This window comes from Aspergillus pseudonomiae, assembly GCF_009193645.1.
Source record: "Aspergillus pseudonomiae strain CBS 119388 unplaced genomic scaffold BDV37scaffold_100, whole genome shotgun sequence".
Lineage (NCBI taxonomy): Eukaryota > Fungi > Ascomycota > Eurotiomycetes > Eurotiales > Aspergillaceae > Aspergillus > Aspergillus pseudonomiae.
In genome coordinates this window covers 14,522-27,321 of record NW_022476092.1, presented here as the reverse complement: position 1 = coordinate 27,321, position 12,800 = coordinate 14,522, and the positions used below count along the sequence as shown (strand labels likewise).

At 54.1% G+C, this 12,800-nt stretch overlaps 3 protein-coding genes across 3 annotated transcripts; 2 read left to right on the top strand and 1 right to left on the bottom strand.

Moving 5' to 3' along the window:
• Positions 1-471: 471 nt before the first annotated feature.
• Positions 472-2,243, top strand: BDV37DRAFT_290377 (FAD-binding oxidoreductase; the record flags this gene model as incomplete). The annotated part of the gene is made up of 2 exons (XM_032088705.1): positions 472-1,412; positions 1,567-2,243. The coding sequence occupies exons 1-2, from the start codon at positions 632-634 to the stop codon at positions 2,241-2,243; spliced, it is 1,458 nt and encodes a 485-aa protein (XP_031936574.1). The 5' UTR covers positions 472-631.
• A 1,100-nt stretch (positions 2,244-3,343) lies between these two features.
• On the bottom strand, positions 3,344-11,700 carry BDV37DRAFT_290375 (type I polyketide synthase; the record flags this gene model as incomplete). Its single annotated transcript, XM_032088704.1, has 8 exons — positions 10,616-11,700; positions 10,127-10,556; positions 5,687-10,040; positions 5,337-5,621; positions 5,204-5,278; positions 4,803-5,143; positions 4,265-4,742; positions 3,344-4,213 (listed from the first exon to the last, which is right to left on the bottom strand). Exons 1-8 carry the CDS (start codon positions 11,016-11,018, stop codon positions 3,344-3,346), a joined length of 7,236 nt encoding a protein of 2,411 aa, XP_031936573.1. The 5' UTR covers positions 11,019-11,700.
• Positions 11,641-12,675, top strand: fma-AT (acetyltransferase fmaC; the record flags this gene model as incomplete). Its single annotated transcript, XM_032085393.1, has 3 exons — positions 11,641-11,760; positions 11,818-11,974; positions 12,035-12,675. 3 exons carry the CDS (start codon positions 11,641-11,643, stop codon positions 12,673-12,675), a joined length of 918 nt encoding a protein of 305 aa, XP_031936572.1.
• Between the last annotated feature and the right edge of the window lie 125 nt (positions 12,676-12,800).

Genomic DNA, 12,800 nt, shown 5'->3' with positions numbered 1-12,800 from the left:
CCTAAGTACTGTGCCTTAGAAGCGCCATCGTGCCTAGCAGAGGCGACGGTGTCCGTGATCCCAAGGCGTTCGTTCTCCGTCGTGTCAGCGCCCCACGCCTATCTTACTCTCATCATCATTCTCCACCGGCGATTATATTTCTGCCTATGTATTTACCTATATGAGATGACGGTTGGCCGTGACCAAATTAGAACCCTATTCGTAGGCACCCATTCTTGGAGTCGTTCCTTCGTAATTACAAGGATTACTTAGAAAGATAAGCATGCGTGAAATTAAGATCAAACGTAAGCTGACACAGAAAAGCTTCGACAGTGATAAGATCCTGTTAGGGTTACTAGCCGCGGATCTTGATTACCGGGCTGGCCTTATAATAAGTAAGCCCGCATGGTGGGGTCTGGACCCTAACGCTCGCCCCCCTCTGGAAGTCATCCTGCATGTAAGCCAGTCATCTCCGACCACCCTCGACGTCTAGACAAAACTTGTTTGCATAGATTCCCGACAGCAATGGGACACACATATGGCATGATCCACTAATGCTCCACTATTTATTCTACCAGTTCTATGTATCCCTCCTCGGAGGGGGCAACGCGCTAACTTTTAGAGCCTCCCTGTCTTGACACCGAAATCTACAATGACGACCCCCTCGTTCACGAAGGGATCTGTCCTGGCGCAAGCCTTGGCCGAGGCCCAAATCGAGTGTGAAGTACTCTGGCCCAACGATGCAGAGTACACGGCGCGGGTGCAGAGCTACTGGTCGCAGCAGGCGCGTCTCCAGCCCGCCTGCATCGTGCGGCCGCGCTCAGCCAGCGAGGTCTCGACCGTTGTCAAGACGCTCGCCAACAAGAAAGTGCAATTCGCCGTCCGCAGCGGCGGCCACACACCACATGCCGGCGCAAACAACATCGACGGCGGCGTCACCATCGACCTCAGCCTCCTGAACTGGACGCGCTTCGATGCCGCCTCGGAGACGGTCGACCTGGGCCCCGGGGGCCGCTGGCGCGACGTGTACAGCGAGCTGGACAAGCACGGCCGTATCGTCGCCGGCGGTCGGAACGGCACCGTTGGCGTGGGGGGCTTGATCCTGGGCGGAGGGATCTCCTTCTCGACGGGGCGACGCGGGTTCACCTGCGACGACGTGATTTCGTTCGAGGTGGTGCTTGCGGATGGACGCATCGTCACGGCCACGGCGGATGAATACAGCGACCTGTTTTTCGCGCTCAAGGGCGGCTCGAACAACTTCGGTATCGTGACTAACTACAAGATGCACGCGCTCAAGAGCGACGGCATCTTTGGCGGACTGAAAATCTACCCCAAGCAGGTCACGCCGCAGGCTACGGAGGCGCTGGTGCGGTTCACGGCCAGCGTCGAGTCGGACCCCGATAGCCACATGCTCTGGTTCCACACATATACGGGTGAGTTTGATGCTGCCTCTGGGCGAATGAATACGACTGTCTGGGCTTTTCTCTTTACTTACCTTTGTGTCTCCTCTCCTAGTATGTCCCAAGTCGCCCTTAACCAGCAGCTAAAAATACTCACGTGGAAAACAGCCCGACTTCAAGGATATAGTTGTGGTCGTCGCCATAGCGCAACTCGCCGGCATTGCAGACGCCCCAGCATACCACGGATTCAAGGAGCTGCCCGCGATCATGGACACATGTAAACAAACGACGGTGCTGGGTGGAGTGTCCGAGTACGACGTCTCACCAGGAGACCACCAGTCCACCTTCTACACGGCGACATTCGCCAACGACGCGCGCATTGTTGCCAAAGCGACCGAGCTGCACGAGCGTCTCGTGAATGACCTCAAAGCACTAATCCCGGACGGCGACTTCACGACCCAGTGTCTCCTCCAGCCGCTTCCCAAAGCCTACGGCCAGACATCCGCGCGCAACGGCGGCAACGTCATGGGCGTGCAGAACCAGCGCGTCGACGGCCTGCTCTTCGTCGCCATCGTGTTACTCAAAACACCCGCACAGCAGGCCTTTGCCTACCCACGCATCCGGGCGTGGGTCGCGGAGCTGAAGGCATACGCGGCGACGATCGAAAACGGGAACCTCGACTGGGTCTACCTGAACTACGCGGACGGGTCGCAGGATCCGCTGCGCAGCTACGGCATGGAGAATGTGCGCAGGATGAAGCTTGCGGCGGCGAAGTACGACCCGGACCAGGTCTTCCAGAAGCTGTGTGTGGGCGGGTTCAAGATCTCGCATGTTGCGGATGAGAAGATTCAGCCCCGTTTGTAAGTTTAGTTGATAGTTGGTATCTACTAGCTGCAATTGATGCATTCTGTTGTCGACTCACTGGAACCCACTCAAATACTTGCCAGTTTGATATCCCTACTAACTTATATTCAGATTGCAGGGATCCAATCCGGATGGAAACCGCTCGTGGCTAGGCGTAGTTTGGGATTGGCTTATGCTTGGCCGCCGTTAATGTTTCTTTGAGCCTTGGATGATGCCTTTTGTTTCCGTGTCAGACGAGGCTTTGCAATACTTTGTCTTGACTTGGACAGCACAATTCAGAAGCACGGTGACATGCCCATCCAGCGCGCTGACGCTCACGCTGGGAGAAGCCCCAGGAAATATAGGTGGCATGCATGGCTGGTATCATGTACTCAAGTAACCCTGTGGCTCTCAGGAACGGTGCTGACCCTGGTCGTACTGGACTTGAGTAGTCTTATTCGCAATAGTATAGACTATGTTGTGTCTACATAATGTATAAGTCACCAGGAATCCGTAATATACACACCTATCTTTTTGTGCCTCGATATATTGCCATAGTTATGACAAAGTGATCAAGACTATAATAGGTAAAGGTCAAATTATGGAATCTTTTATTTGTATATCTCTAGAGTATGTTTGCGTTTCGTTACCTAATAAGATTCTATTGTCCAGTGGCCTCTAGTAGCTGCAATAGTGGTATCAGGTAGGTTACCCACTCTCTTTCCTATCGAACATGCTGATTATTATTCCTATCTGCTATATCTCATGCAACGTTGAAGCCATCTGGCGTAACATTCGACAAGATATAGAGCGTATCATGCTAGCTCCCGATAGGCCTTCAAGGGTACCCGTCCGAGAGCTATTGGGGGAAAATTCTCAAAAAGTACTATGAAACCACCTAGAATTCTTGGCCAGATCATACAATGTGAATTCAAATCTCGAATTCATAGGCGATTAACCATGTCTCAGAAAGGAATCAATGGATGCTTAGAGAATGATGCTACTTGGTATTACTGGTTCAACATCTCAGAAATTTAAATCTTTCGCATCCATGGGTTATATTCATTCTAACAAAATGCAATCACCTAACTCCATAGAACATGTTACAAACAATTAACTACCTATTTCTTTCCCTCGCCGGGCGCCGGAAGCTTCGACACCAGCTTCTCGCTCAAGGCAATTAGCGAGCTCGCGTTGGTGATATCGAGAGTGCTCAGCTCGGCACCCAGCTTCTGCCGCACCCAGCCTCGCAGTTCAACGGCCGACAACGAATCCAGCCCGTACGCTGACAGCGGCTTGCCTGGCTCCATCTCCGTCTCGAGGCGCAGCAGCTTGGTGATCTGCGGCTGCAGCAGGCCCAGTGCAGCCGTGTTTAGTGCCGCGACCTCGGCGCCCGTCCCGTGAAGAACATGGAACGCCTTGATCGCCTGTTCCATCTCGCTGTTGCCCTCGCCTGCTTCGTCCCCAGCACCACTGCCGCCAGCATGACTGCTGAACAAGTAAGAAAAGCGGGGCTCGCTCGCCAAGTCGGATCCGTCAGCCACCAGCGGGTATGCCAGACCTGTGACAAGCTGAGCGCTACTGTCGCTGTGGATTGGTCGATGCTCCTGCTGCAAAATGGAGTAGCTCATGATCCGGCGCAGCATAGCTTCATCAATGGGAGTCCACTGACGCTTGTCAAAGCGTGCCTCAAGGGTTCCACCTTGCTCCGCCATGTAGCCAACGTCCTGAATGGCTCCCAGGTCGACCGTGTTGGCGTACAGTCCCTTTGCCTGCCGGTAGTAGGCAAACGCATCCAAGAACGCGTTCGCGGCAGCGTAGTTGGCTTGACCCTTGTTGCCGACAACACCAGAGATACTGGACAGCAGAGTGAAAAAGTCAAGCGGCGTCTGTTGCTGCTGTGCTGCGTGGTGTATGTTCCACGTACCGGCTACCTTGGCGTGGAGACCAGTCACATAGTCGTCGTGCGTCATCGTCTCAAACGGCTTGTCCTGTCTGGGTGTCAGTCAAATATTCTCAAGAAACGGATGGAGCACACTCACTCTGAGAACCATGGCACCTTGGATCACACCAGCAATCCTCTTGGGCGCAGACTTGAAAACATCGTCAACGAAGCTGGCGTCGCCAACATCGCCCTTGACACATGTCACCTCGCAACCCCATGCCGCGCAGTGTGCAATGCACCGTGCTGATGCCTCGTCATCGATACCGCTGCGGCTCATTACAACGATGTGACGCGCTCCATGACGGGCCATGTGGACAGCAACACTGCCGCAGAGGCCTTTCAGCCCACCGACAATGAGATACGAAACGTCAGCATTCAGCTGAAGCTTGCGAACGGCTGGACGGATCGGAAGCTGCGGGTCCTCTTCACCGCTGGAGATAACAATCTTGCCGATGTGTTGACCACGGCGGATGTACGAGAGAGCGGGAATCACTTGATCGAAGCTGTACTGGCTGATGGGATGGATCGGCCCTACGTGACCTCCCTTGACCAGGTCGAAAATCTCCTCGAGCAACCTATTCCGCTCTTGTTAGAATCCCCAAGATAACACATTGGCAGTAAGACGGGGAACGAACCTTCCGATCAGCTCATTGGTGATCTCCTTGGTGTACGAAAGATCGACAGCTCGGAATGAGCAGTTGCGGTCGAACGGCTCCATGGCAAGAGTGTTGCGGTCAACAATATCTCGCTTGCCAATCTCTACCATGATGCCGCCGTCGGCCGTGAGACGCCACGACTCGTCCAGCAGCTCACCGATGAGGGAGTTGAGAATGACATCGATGCCTCGACCGCCTGTCTCGCGTCGGATGTCCGCTGCAAACTTGGTGTTGCGCGAGTTGAACATGCGGTTTTCGGGAATGCCAAAGTTCTTGGCCAGATATTCCCGCTTGTCAGCGGTGCCCACAGTAACAAAGACCTATACGATCAACCACTGTCAGAATCTGCAGCCATTCCATGCTCTCAGCCATAAACTTACGTCTGCTTTCTTGTACTGAGCAAGCTGAATAGCGGCGATACCAACACCACCAGCTGCGGAGTGGATAAGAACGGACTACACAGAAAGGGTCAGCAAGATGGCGCGGAAAAGGGAAGCCAGCATATCATCATACCTGGCCCTCTCGTAGGTTTCCAAGGTGGTACAACGCGTAAATGGCGGTCAAGTATACCAGCGGAATAGTCGATGCATCCTCAAAACTCATGTTGTCCGGAATGACATGCACACGATCAGCGGGACACTGAACGCGGTTCACATATGTCCCACTCCGCATACAGGCGACGCGATCTCCAACCTTGAATTTGTCGACTCCAGGTGCGATGCGCTTGATGACACCAGCGCACTCACAACCGATCGTGTACTCATTCTCTGGCACAATACCCATGGTTGTTGCAACATCCTGTTCAAAAACAAAGGCATTAGCAGACCATACTCTCCGCATACATAGGCGAGTTTCAAACGTACCTTGAAGTTGACGCCGACCGCCTTGACTTCAATCTCAACCATGCCAGGCTCCATTGACACCTCACCCACAGCGGTCTCGCACCAGGTCAAGCTCTCGAGCGTACCAACCTTCTCAGCCTGGAGGCGAACCTGTGCCTCAGTGGTGTGCAAGCCCTTCACCACAGGCTCGAGGCCCTTGTGCTCCGCAGTCTTGAAGTCATTGAGCTCGATGTCGGGAATGAGACGCTGGATGGTCACCACTCCGTCGCGCTCGGCATATTCTGTCTCGCTGTCGTGGCTGGCCTGGACCTTCCGCAGCACCTGATCGATTGCAACATTGGTAGCCGCGCTGAGCGCCGACTGAATATCGAGAGTGACCAGCCTGGCGTCCGGGATCTCGTTGCGTACCACACGGAAGAGGCCTTGAACGAGCGCGTTGTCAGGATCTGTGACCCTGGCAGTCTGAGCCCCCTTGGTAACCCACACCACCGGCTTGGTACCGCTTACAAGCTCCTTGAAAGCATCCCACTGTGTCTCAGGCATGTCCCTGAGCACAGGCTTCAGCAGCTCGTCAACGACAAGGACTGCTGCGCTGGCTTGGTAATCTTTATGGGATGCAAAGTCCTCAACCAGGCAAGTGCGGACCGTCCAGCCTGAAGCCTCAAGCGCGCTCTGTAAGCCGGACGAAAGCTTGGGGCTGTCTGCGTGGAATTTGACGACGGTGAGCTGCTGAGGGCTCACAGCAACGTCAGTCATGGACTTCTTGCTCAGCAAGAACACTGAGTCATTGCCTGGTGCAGTTGCAATTTCCTTCACGGAGCCGAAGACGTTGTTCTCCTTGAGGAGGGACGACAATGTCTCCTGCTTTATAGCGCCATTCTTTGATTCATCCAGCTCCGGTGGCGTAGAAGGAATAGACGACAGCGGCGTATCGACGCTCTCGTCAGATGATGAGCTGGCAGCATCAATGTCACCTGTCTGTGTGGGTTTCACTTTATTCACAACGCCTGCAAGCTTCGTGTGTAGCTCGCTTTTTTGACGGACTAGGGTGACCGTTGCATGCGGAGCGAGGAGAGTTTGCAGGTTACGAAGTACTTGGGCCAAGACTTCGTCCTTGCCCTTTGGTGCCTTGACAATTGCCAGGTCATACTTGGTTTCGGTGCTAAAGTCTAGACCGTCCTTTGATGCGTTCATGAGATGGAAGGCAGTGTCTCTCTTCGACTCGTTGGCGCTCGTGACAGTTACCAGCGTCTTGGCATCAGCACTGGCAAAATCGTACTGCGTGTAAGCCGCACGCACCGCCTGGTCCTCGCCGGCAAACCAGAGCGTCGAGCTGTCGGACTCATCTACATTCAACTCAAGGACCTTGAGGGTGGGATTCTTGTGGGCAATCAGGTCAAGAACCGTGTCAAGCGGGCCAGCTGAATTGGCCGAAAGAACGGAAAGCTGGTCCTGTGTAAGAAGCGTGATGTCCGGCTTCCAAGTCACACGTTGGAAGACGTGAGGGTCAGGCTTTTCGTCGGTGTCGAGCTTGATATAGTTCAAGCCCTTGACCTTGAGGATGGGTGCTCCAGTCGCGGGGTCGTGAATGTCGATGTTGGCGATCCAGCTCTTGGCAACATCCTGGCGGCCACGACCCGTGTATATCGACTCGGCAACGGCCAAACCCTCAGTCATGCCCTTGGGCATCCTGTTCACGATCATATCATCGACGAGATGGGGAATCATAGTGTCCTTGATCAAGCTTCGCTCTCCGGCAGCATTTGCTGGGGTGGCTGTCTGCAACAAGCAGTCCAGAGTGGCAGGATGCAGCGGATAGTAGGATTCGGGCTTCCACTTCGACTCGGGCGGGTTTAGATCCACGAGTGCTCGACACTTGCGGCTGCCGCTGACTGTCTCGAATGACTTGACTTTCTGGAACGAAGGACCGAAGCCCATTCCCACTTCGCGCTGTGCTTTGTACCAAAGCTTGGCCGACTGAGGGTGCTTCAAAGGCACCAGATCTGCACCTGTGAGGGCTTCGTCATCGCCGAGGGGCTCCTGGACGCGAATGAGGCCGCCACAATGGTCAGACGTCACACCATCAGCGTAGGTTTGGATGCGCCACTCGTGCCAGTCTTTGCTGCCCGGCACTTTCGACAGCGTCAACATTATAGTAGTCGGCTTGTTCTCCTCGACAACCACAGCGCGCTCAAACTTGACGTTTCGGAATCGGTAACACAGGTCATTGGCCTCTAGCTGTTGGTCTGGGTGTAGGGCACAATGCTTCTGGTACATGGCTTCGAGTGCAATCGTCGCGAGACCAGCACCGGGAATCAAAACGTCAGGCCCCATCTTGTGGTCACGAAGCCACGGCACATTGTCAAGGTAGAGATGCTTGCGCCAAGTTGTTGATGACTCCCACGAGGTACCGGGAATCTTGGATCCAAGAAGGTCGTGAGTGATGAACTGCTTAAAACGCCAGTCTCGACTGGCGGCGTTCTCATGCCAGTACTTGATGGTATGGTTCCAGGAGTAATTGGGCAAGTCAGTGATGGTGCGGCATGTGCTCTTGTCGTACTGGTTCACAACAGACATGTCAATTGAAGCGCCAGCCATGAAAAGACGACCGGATACGTTAAAGAGGGCCTCGCCTGCTTTGGCGCCTCGAGCCCAAGCGGCAGCGTACGCCACGTTAGCACCGCTCGGCAAAGGCTTGAGCACTTGGGAGACAGGACCTGCCAGAGCACCGGAAGGCCCAATCTCGATGATCATGTCTGGCGAATCTTCTTTGATAAGCTCCGTCAAGGCCTCGCTGAAGCGGACAGGAGAGACCATGTTCGTCTTCCAATACTCGCCATCTGCGATATCTTCCTTCTTCTGGCCGGTGACTGAAGAGAACATGCTAATAGGGGACGAGGACGTCGAGGCGTGGAACGCGCTGTCAGCATCCAACAGGTCTTTGTATTCGACACCAATAAGATGCATCAATTCTGAGTGGTAAGCCAGATCGACTTGCAGCAGCCGTGCAAAATGGCCCTCAGCCTTGATGTCTTCAGCCAGAGACTCAAGCGCCGGCTTGCGTCCTGAGATGGTCACACTGGTGGGGCTGTTAAAGCAAGCTATCCAAGCGCTGCCCAAGTATTTCTCGATGAATGGTTGGGCGCCGTCGGGTCCAAGACCAACAGCAAGCATGCCGACATCAGTTTCAATCTCAGACTTGCGATTGACCGCTGCACGGCCACGGTAGAAGGCTGCCTTGATCGCGCCTGCGCGGTCTAGAAGGCCAGCAGTATATGCGGCCGCAATCTCGCCGGACGAGTGGCCAATGACGCTGCTAGGTGCGACACCCCAGGACTCCAGCACAGCGACAATGCAAAGCTGCAGTGCGGTGACGAGCGGCTGCGAAAATTCTGGCTGCCGCAGGTGCTCCGCTGACCGGGACTCGGTCAACTCTTCCACAAGAGACCATGATGGGGGGTTGGGCTGGGCCTGGAGTACTCCATCGAGCTCCTCAAGGATCGAGCGAGTCCATGGAAAGTAGTTGAGCAAGTCCTTACCCATCTGGGGCCATTGCGCACCTTGTCCCGTGAAGACGAAGGAGACCTTTGGCGGATTCGAACCTCGCTTGCCGACCGTAAAATCGTTTTCTTGGATTTCAGTGCTGTGAGTGGTGATAAAGGCACGGTGCCAGAGTCGTGTACGGCGTTCCGTGAGCGTATAGGCCAAGTCAGCAAGGCTAACCTTGACTCGGGGGTTGACGAGATGGTTGCAGAGGGCTTCAATATTGCTTTTCAAAGACTGAGCATCGTTTGCCGATACGAACAGAGTATAGGGGCGCTCGCTCTCCTCTGCATCGTCATAGTCATCCGGATTTCTGTAAGACGACACATGGTGATCTCGTGCAGATTCCTCAGGCTGTTCAATGATTGCATGCGCGTTGGAGCCGCCATAGCCGAATGAGTTGATGCTGGCCCGGCGAAAAGGGAAGTCCTTGTCTGGCCACGCCACCGCTGTGCGGAAGGCCTTGACTTTGTTACCAACAAAGTCAATTTTTGGACTCGGCTTGATGAAGAGAGGCGTGCCGGGGATGACTCCCTTTTCAATGGCCATGATAGCCTTGATCAGGCCAGAGTTACCAGCAGCTGGCTCTGAGTGACCAACGTTGCTCTTAATGGAACCAATGAGTAGAGGTCGCTCTGCCGAGCGTGAGGCTCCAAAAACTGACCCAGCGCCATTGACCTCAGTCGGGTCGCCTGCCTGCGTGCCAGTGCCGTGGCATTCAAGGTAGGCAGTATCGTTGAAGTTTGAGATGCCAGCGTTAGCATACGCTCGCCGAATGGCCGCAGCTTGCGCCTCAGAACTGGGGCTGGCAATACCGCCTGTCCGTCCGTTACTGCGAGACTCTTGTGTTAGGCATGTCTAATCATTTTTTCTAAGAGGGGGGGAAGCGGGGTCTAGTGAATAGAGGAGAGTACATACCTGTTTGAAGCCGTGCCTCGAACAATTGCGCGGATCGGATCACGGTCTCGAATGGCGTCCGAGAGCTTTTTGATGATGACACAGCTCACTGCTTCGGCCTTGACATATCCATCGGCATCCATGTCGAAGGTGTGGCACAATGCAGTGGGGGAGTGTGCCTGACCGACGTTGCCAATATCCATGACGTGATCAGGATTGAGGTAGAAGTTGCTCGTGGCGATGATGGCCGTGGAAGCCTCGCCTGACTGGATGGAGCGGCATGCCAGGTCGAGGGCAACCAAACTGCCGGAACACGCCGTGTCAATGGTGATACTCGGGCCCTTGGCGTTGAGGAAATAACTGAGACGATTGGCCATGATGCTACGTCCGACACCAATGGCGCAGTTTGCTGGTCGGTCCTCGGCGTCTCTGTTCTGCATGTCGCCGTAGTCTGGAGGCGCCGGGTTAGGTCTCTATGAACAACTGGTGGTCATTGATAGTTGAGCTTACCTGACGCATACGAGCCGACAAAGCACGCAACAGGCGCGCCGTCGACCTTCTCTAGGGGAATACCGGCGTTCTCGAGGCCCTCGAAGACAACCTCGAGCATCTGGCGCTGGTTGGGATCCATGGCAATGGCCTCGGTACCACCGATCTCGAAGAACGAGGCATCAAAGTCGGCGAGATCAACGTCGCCAATGAACATGCCACCCTTGGGCCGCATGGTTCCCGGCTTGTGAGAGCCATCATAATGACCCTTGATGTTGAAGCGAGTCTCTGGGACCTCATTGGAGGCGACACCACCTCTCTCTAGGAAGTCCCACAGCTTTGAGGGGGAGTGGTTGCCACCAGGAAGTCGGCAGGCAAAGCCCACGACAGCCATGGGCTCCTGTTTAAACTGGGCGCTGTCCATTGTGTCTGCAAAAGGATCGATTAAGGGAAACAGATGGACGGTATGTACAAACAAGCTGTGGTCGTGCTTGCGATGCTGTGGTCTCAGAGTCTAGAAAGATGGCCACTTTATGAAGATGATAGAGAAGGAAAGGGCAAGTCTTGGGCCAGGAGAGAAAGAATGAGTGAGGCCGCAGTTTTATCTGAGGATAATGAGGTGCAAAGGTAGTTCGGCCCAGTCGTTATTTAGATATTGTAGGGGCGGCCTGATATGCTGCTGGAGGAAGATAAGAGCTATCCAGATGTTTGGCTTACGAGTGCTATATGACGGCGACTTGCTGGATAGGCGCATACTCTGCGGGTTCCATAATACGAAGGATGGCCGATTAGCGACACTAGCGGAGTTTGGTGCTGACTCCATTAGTCTTACCGTAACGCTGGCCCCCACGGATCATGTTTGGCACGATCCTGTAAGCATTCTGATTACCCGGCGCACGCTTATATATTACGCTTATGTGAACGACTTCCTTGTCATCCACGAGGCTATCTCAGAGCCGCAAATTACCTAAGTATGGACCCCGTTCATAGCAACATTGTCGCGACATCTCAACCGTTTGTCTGCCATCCTGAAGCCTGTCGCCGTCATGCCGCATTTCTCACCACATCGTCAAGTCGAGTGCAAGACAATTGATGGCACATCAATTGCAGGTTGGCTGTACACAGTCGATGATGGTCCCGCACCGGCTATCATCATGTCACACGGCGTATGTGGGCAATTGTTGCACTCCGCTTTAGCAGAGTAAACTCACCGTTTCCAACAGTTCAATTGCGTCAAAGAGATGACCCTTCCAGAGGTTGCTGAAGCGTTCCACAAGCGAGGCTACAACGTCTTTCTATACGATGCTCGCAGCGTTGGAGCCAGTGGTGGATCGCCACGTAATCTCCTCGACCCTCTTCAAATGGCTGAAGATCTATCTGGTCGGTGCTGCGGCGCAAACGCTCCTAGGAGAACAAGTCCAGAGCTGACCGATCATACAGACATTTACACCTTTGTCTCAGAGCTGAAAAGCGTCGATGCGCGTCGCATAGTGCTCTGGGGCATGTCATTCGGTGGAGTAGTGAGCGCCTGCTCTGCTGCTGTTGACCGCCGTCCCAAAGCAGTCGTCATGGTTTGCCCTTTGTTCAGTTATGTGCAGCCACATAAAGCAGACAAGGCCTATGCGCTGCTCATGAAAGATCGTGTGTCGCAGCTGAGGAAAAATGAGCCCCTCTCAATAACCCCATTCACGCCCCAGGGAGACAATCCAATCGGCATGGGGGGCGCTGGAGGCCCTGGTGGCATCGAGGCGTACAATCTGATGAAGGCCGCATCCGAATTAGGTCATCCTGACTTTCGTGACCGCCTCACGCTCCAAACCTACCAAAAGCTGGCCATGTTCCGTCCAATGGAGTACATGGACATGATTAAAGCACCGCTAATGATGATAATTCCTGAACTAGATGACATATCACCCATATCGGAACAAAGGGAGGCTCTGTCGAGGGTGCAAAGCCCTAAGCGGGAGTATTTCGCAAAGGGCAAAGGCCACTTGAACATTGCCACTGGGGACGGATCAACTGAAATGGTGGTGGCGACTCTTGAGTTCCTTGAGGCGGCTCTCGGAGGCACGCTGGAGTGAATGAATGAATAACTTTTTGCATGCTCAGTCAACAACATCCATTGGCGGATTGTTCTTGCTTAGAATTGCTTAATGTGATCAACGTAATTAGTGTTCATAGAGCAGAAACATGATTTTTAGACGTT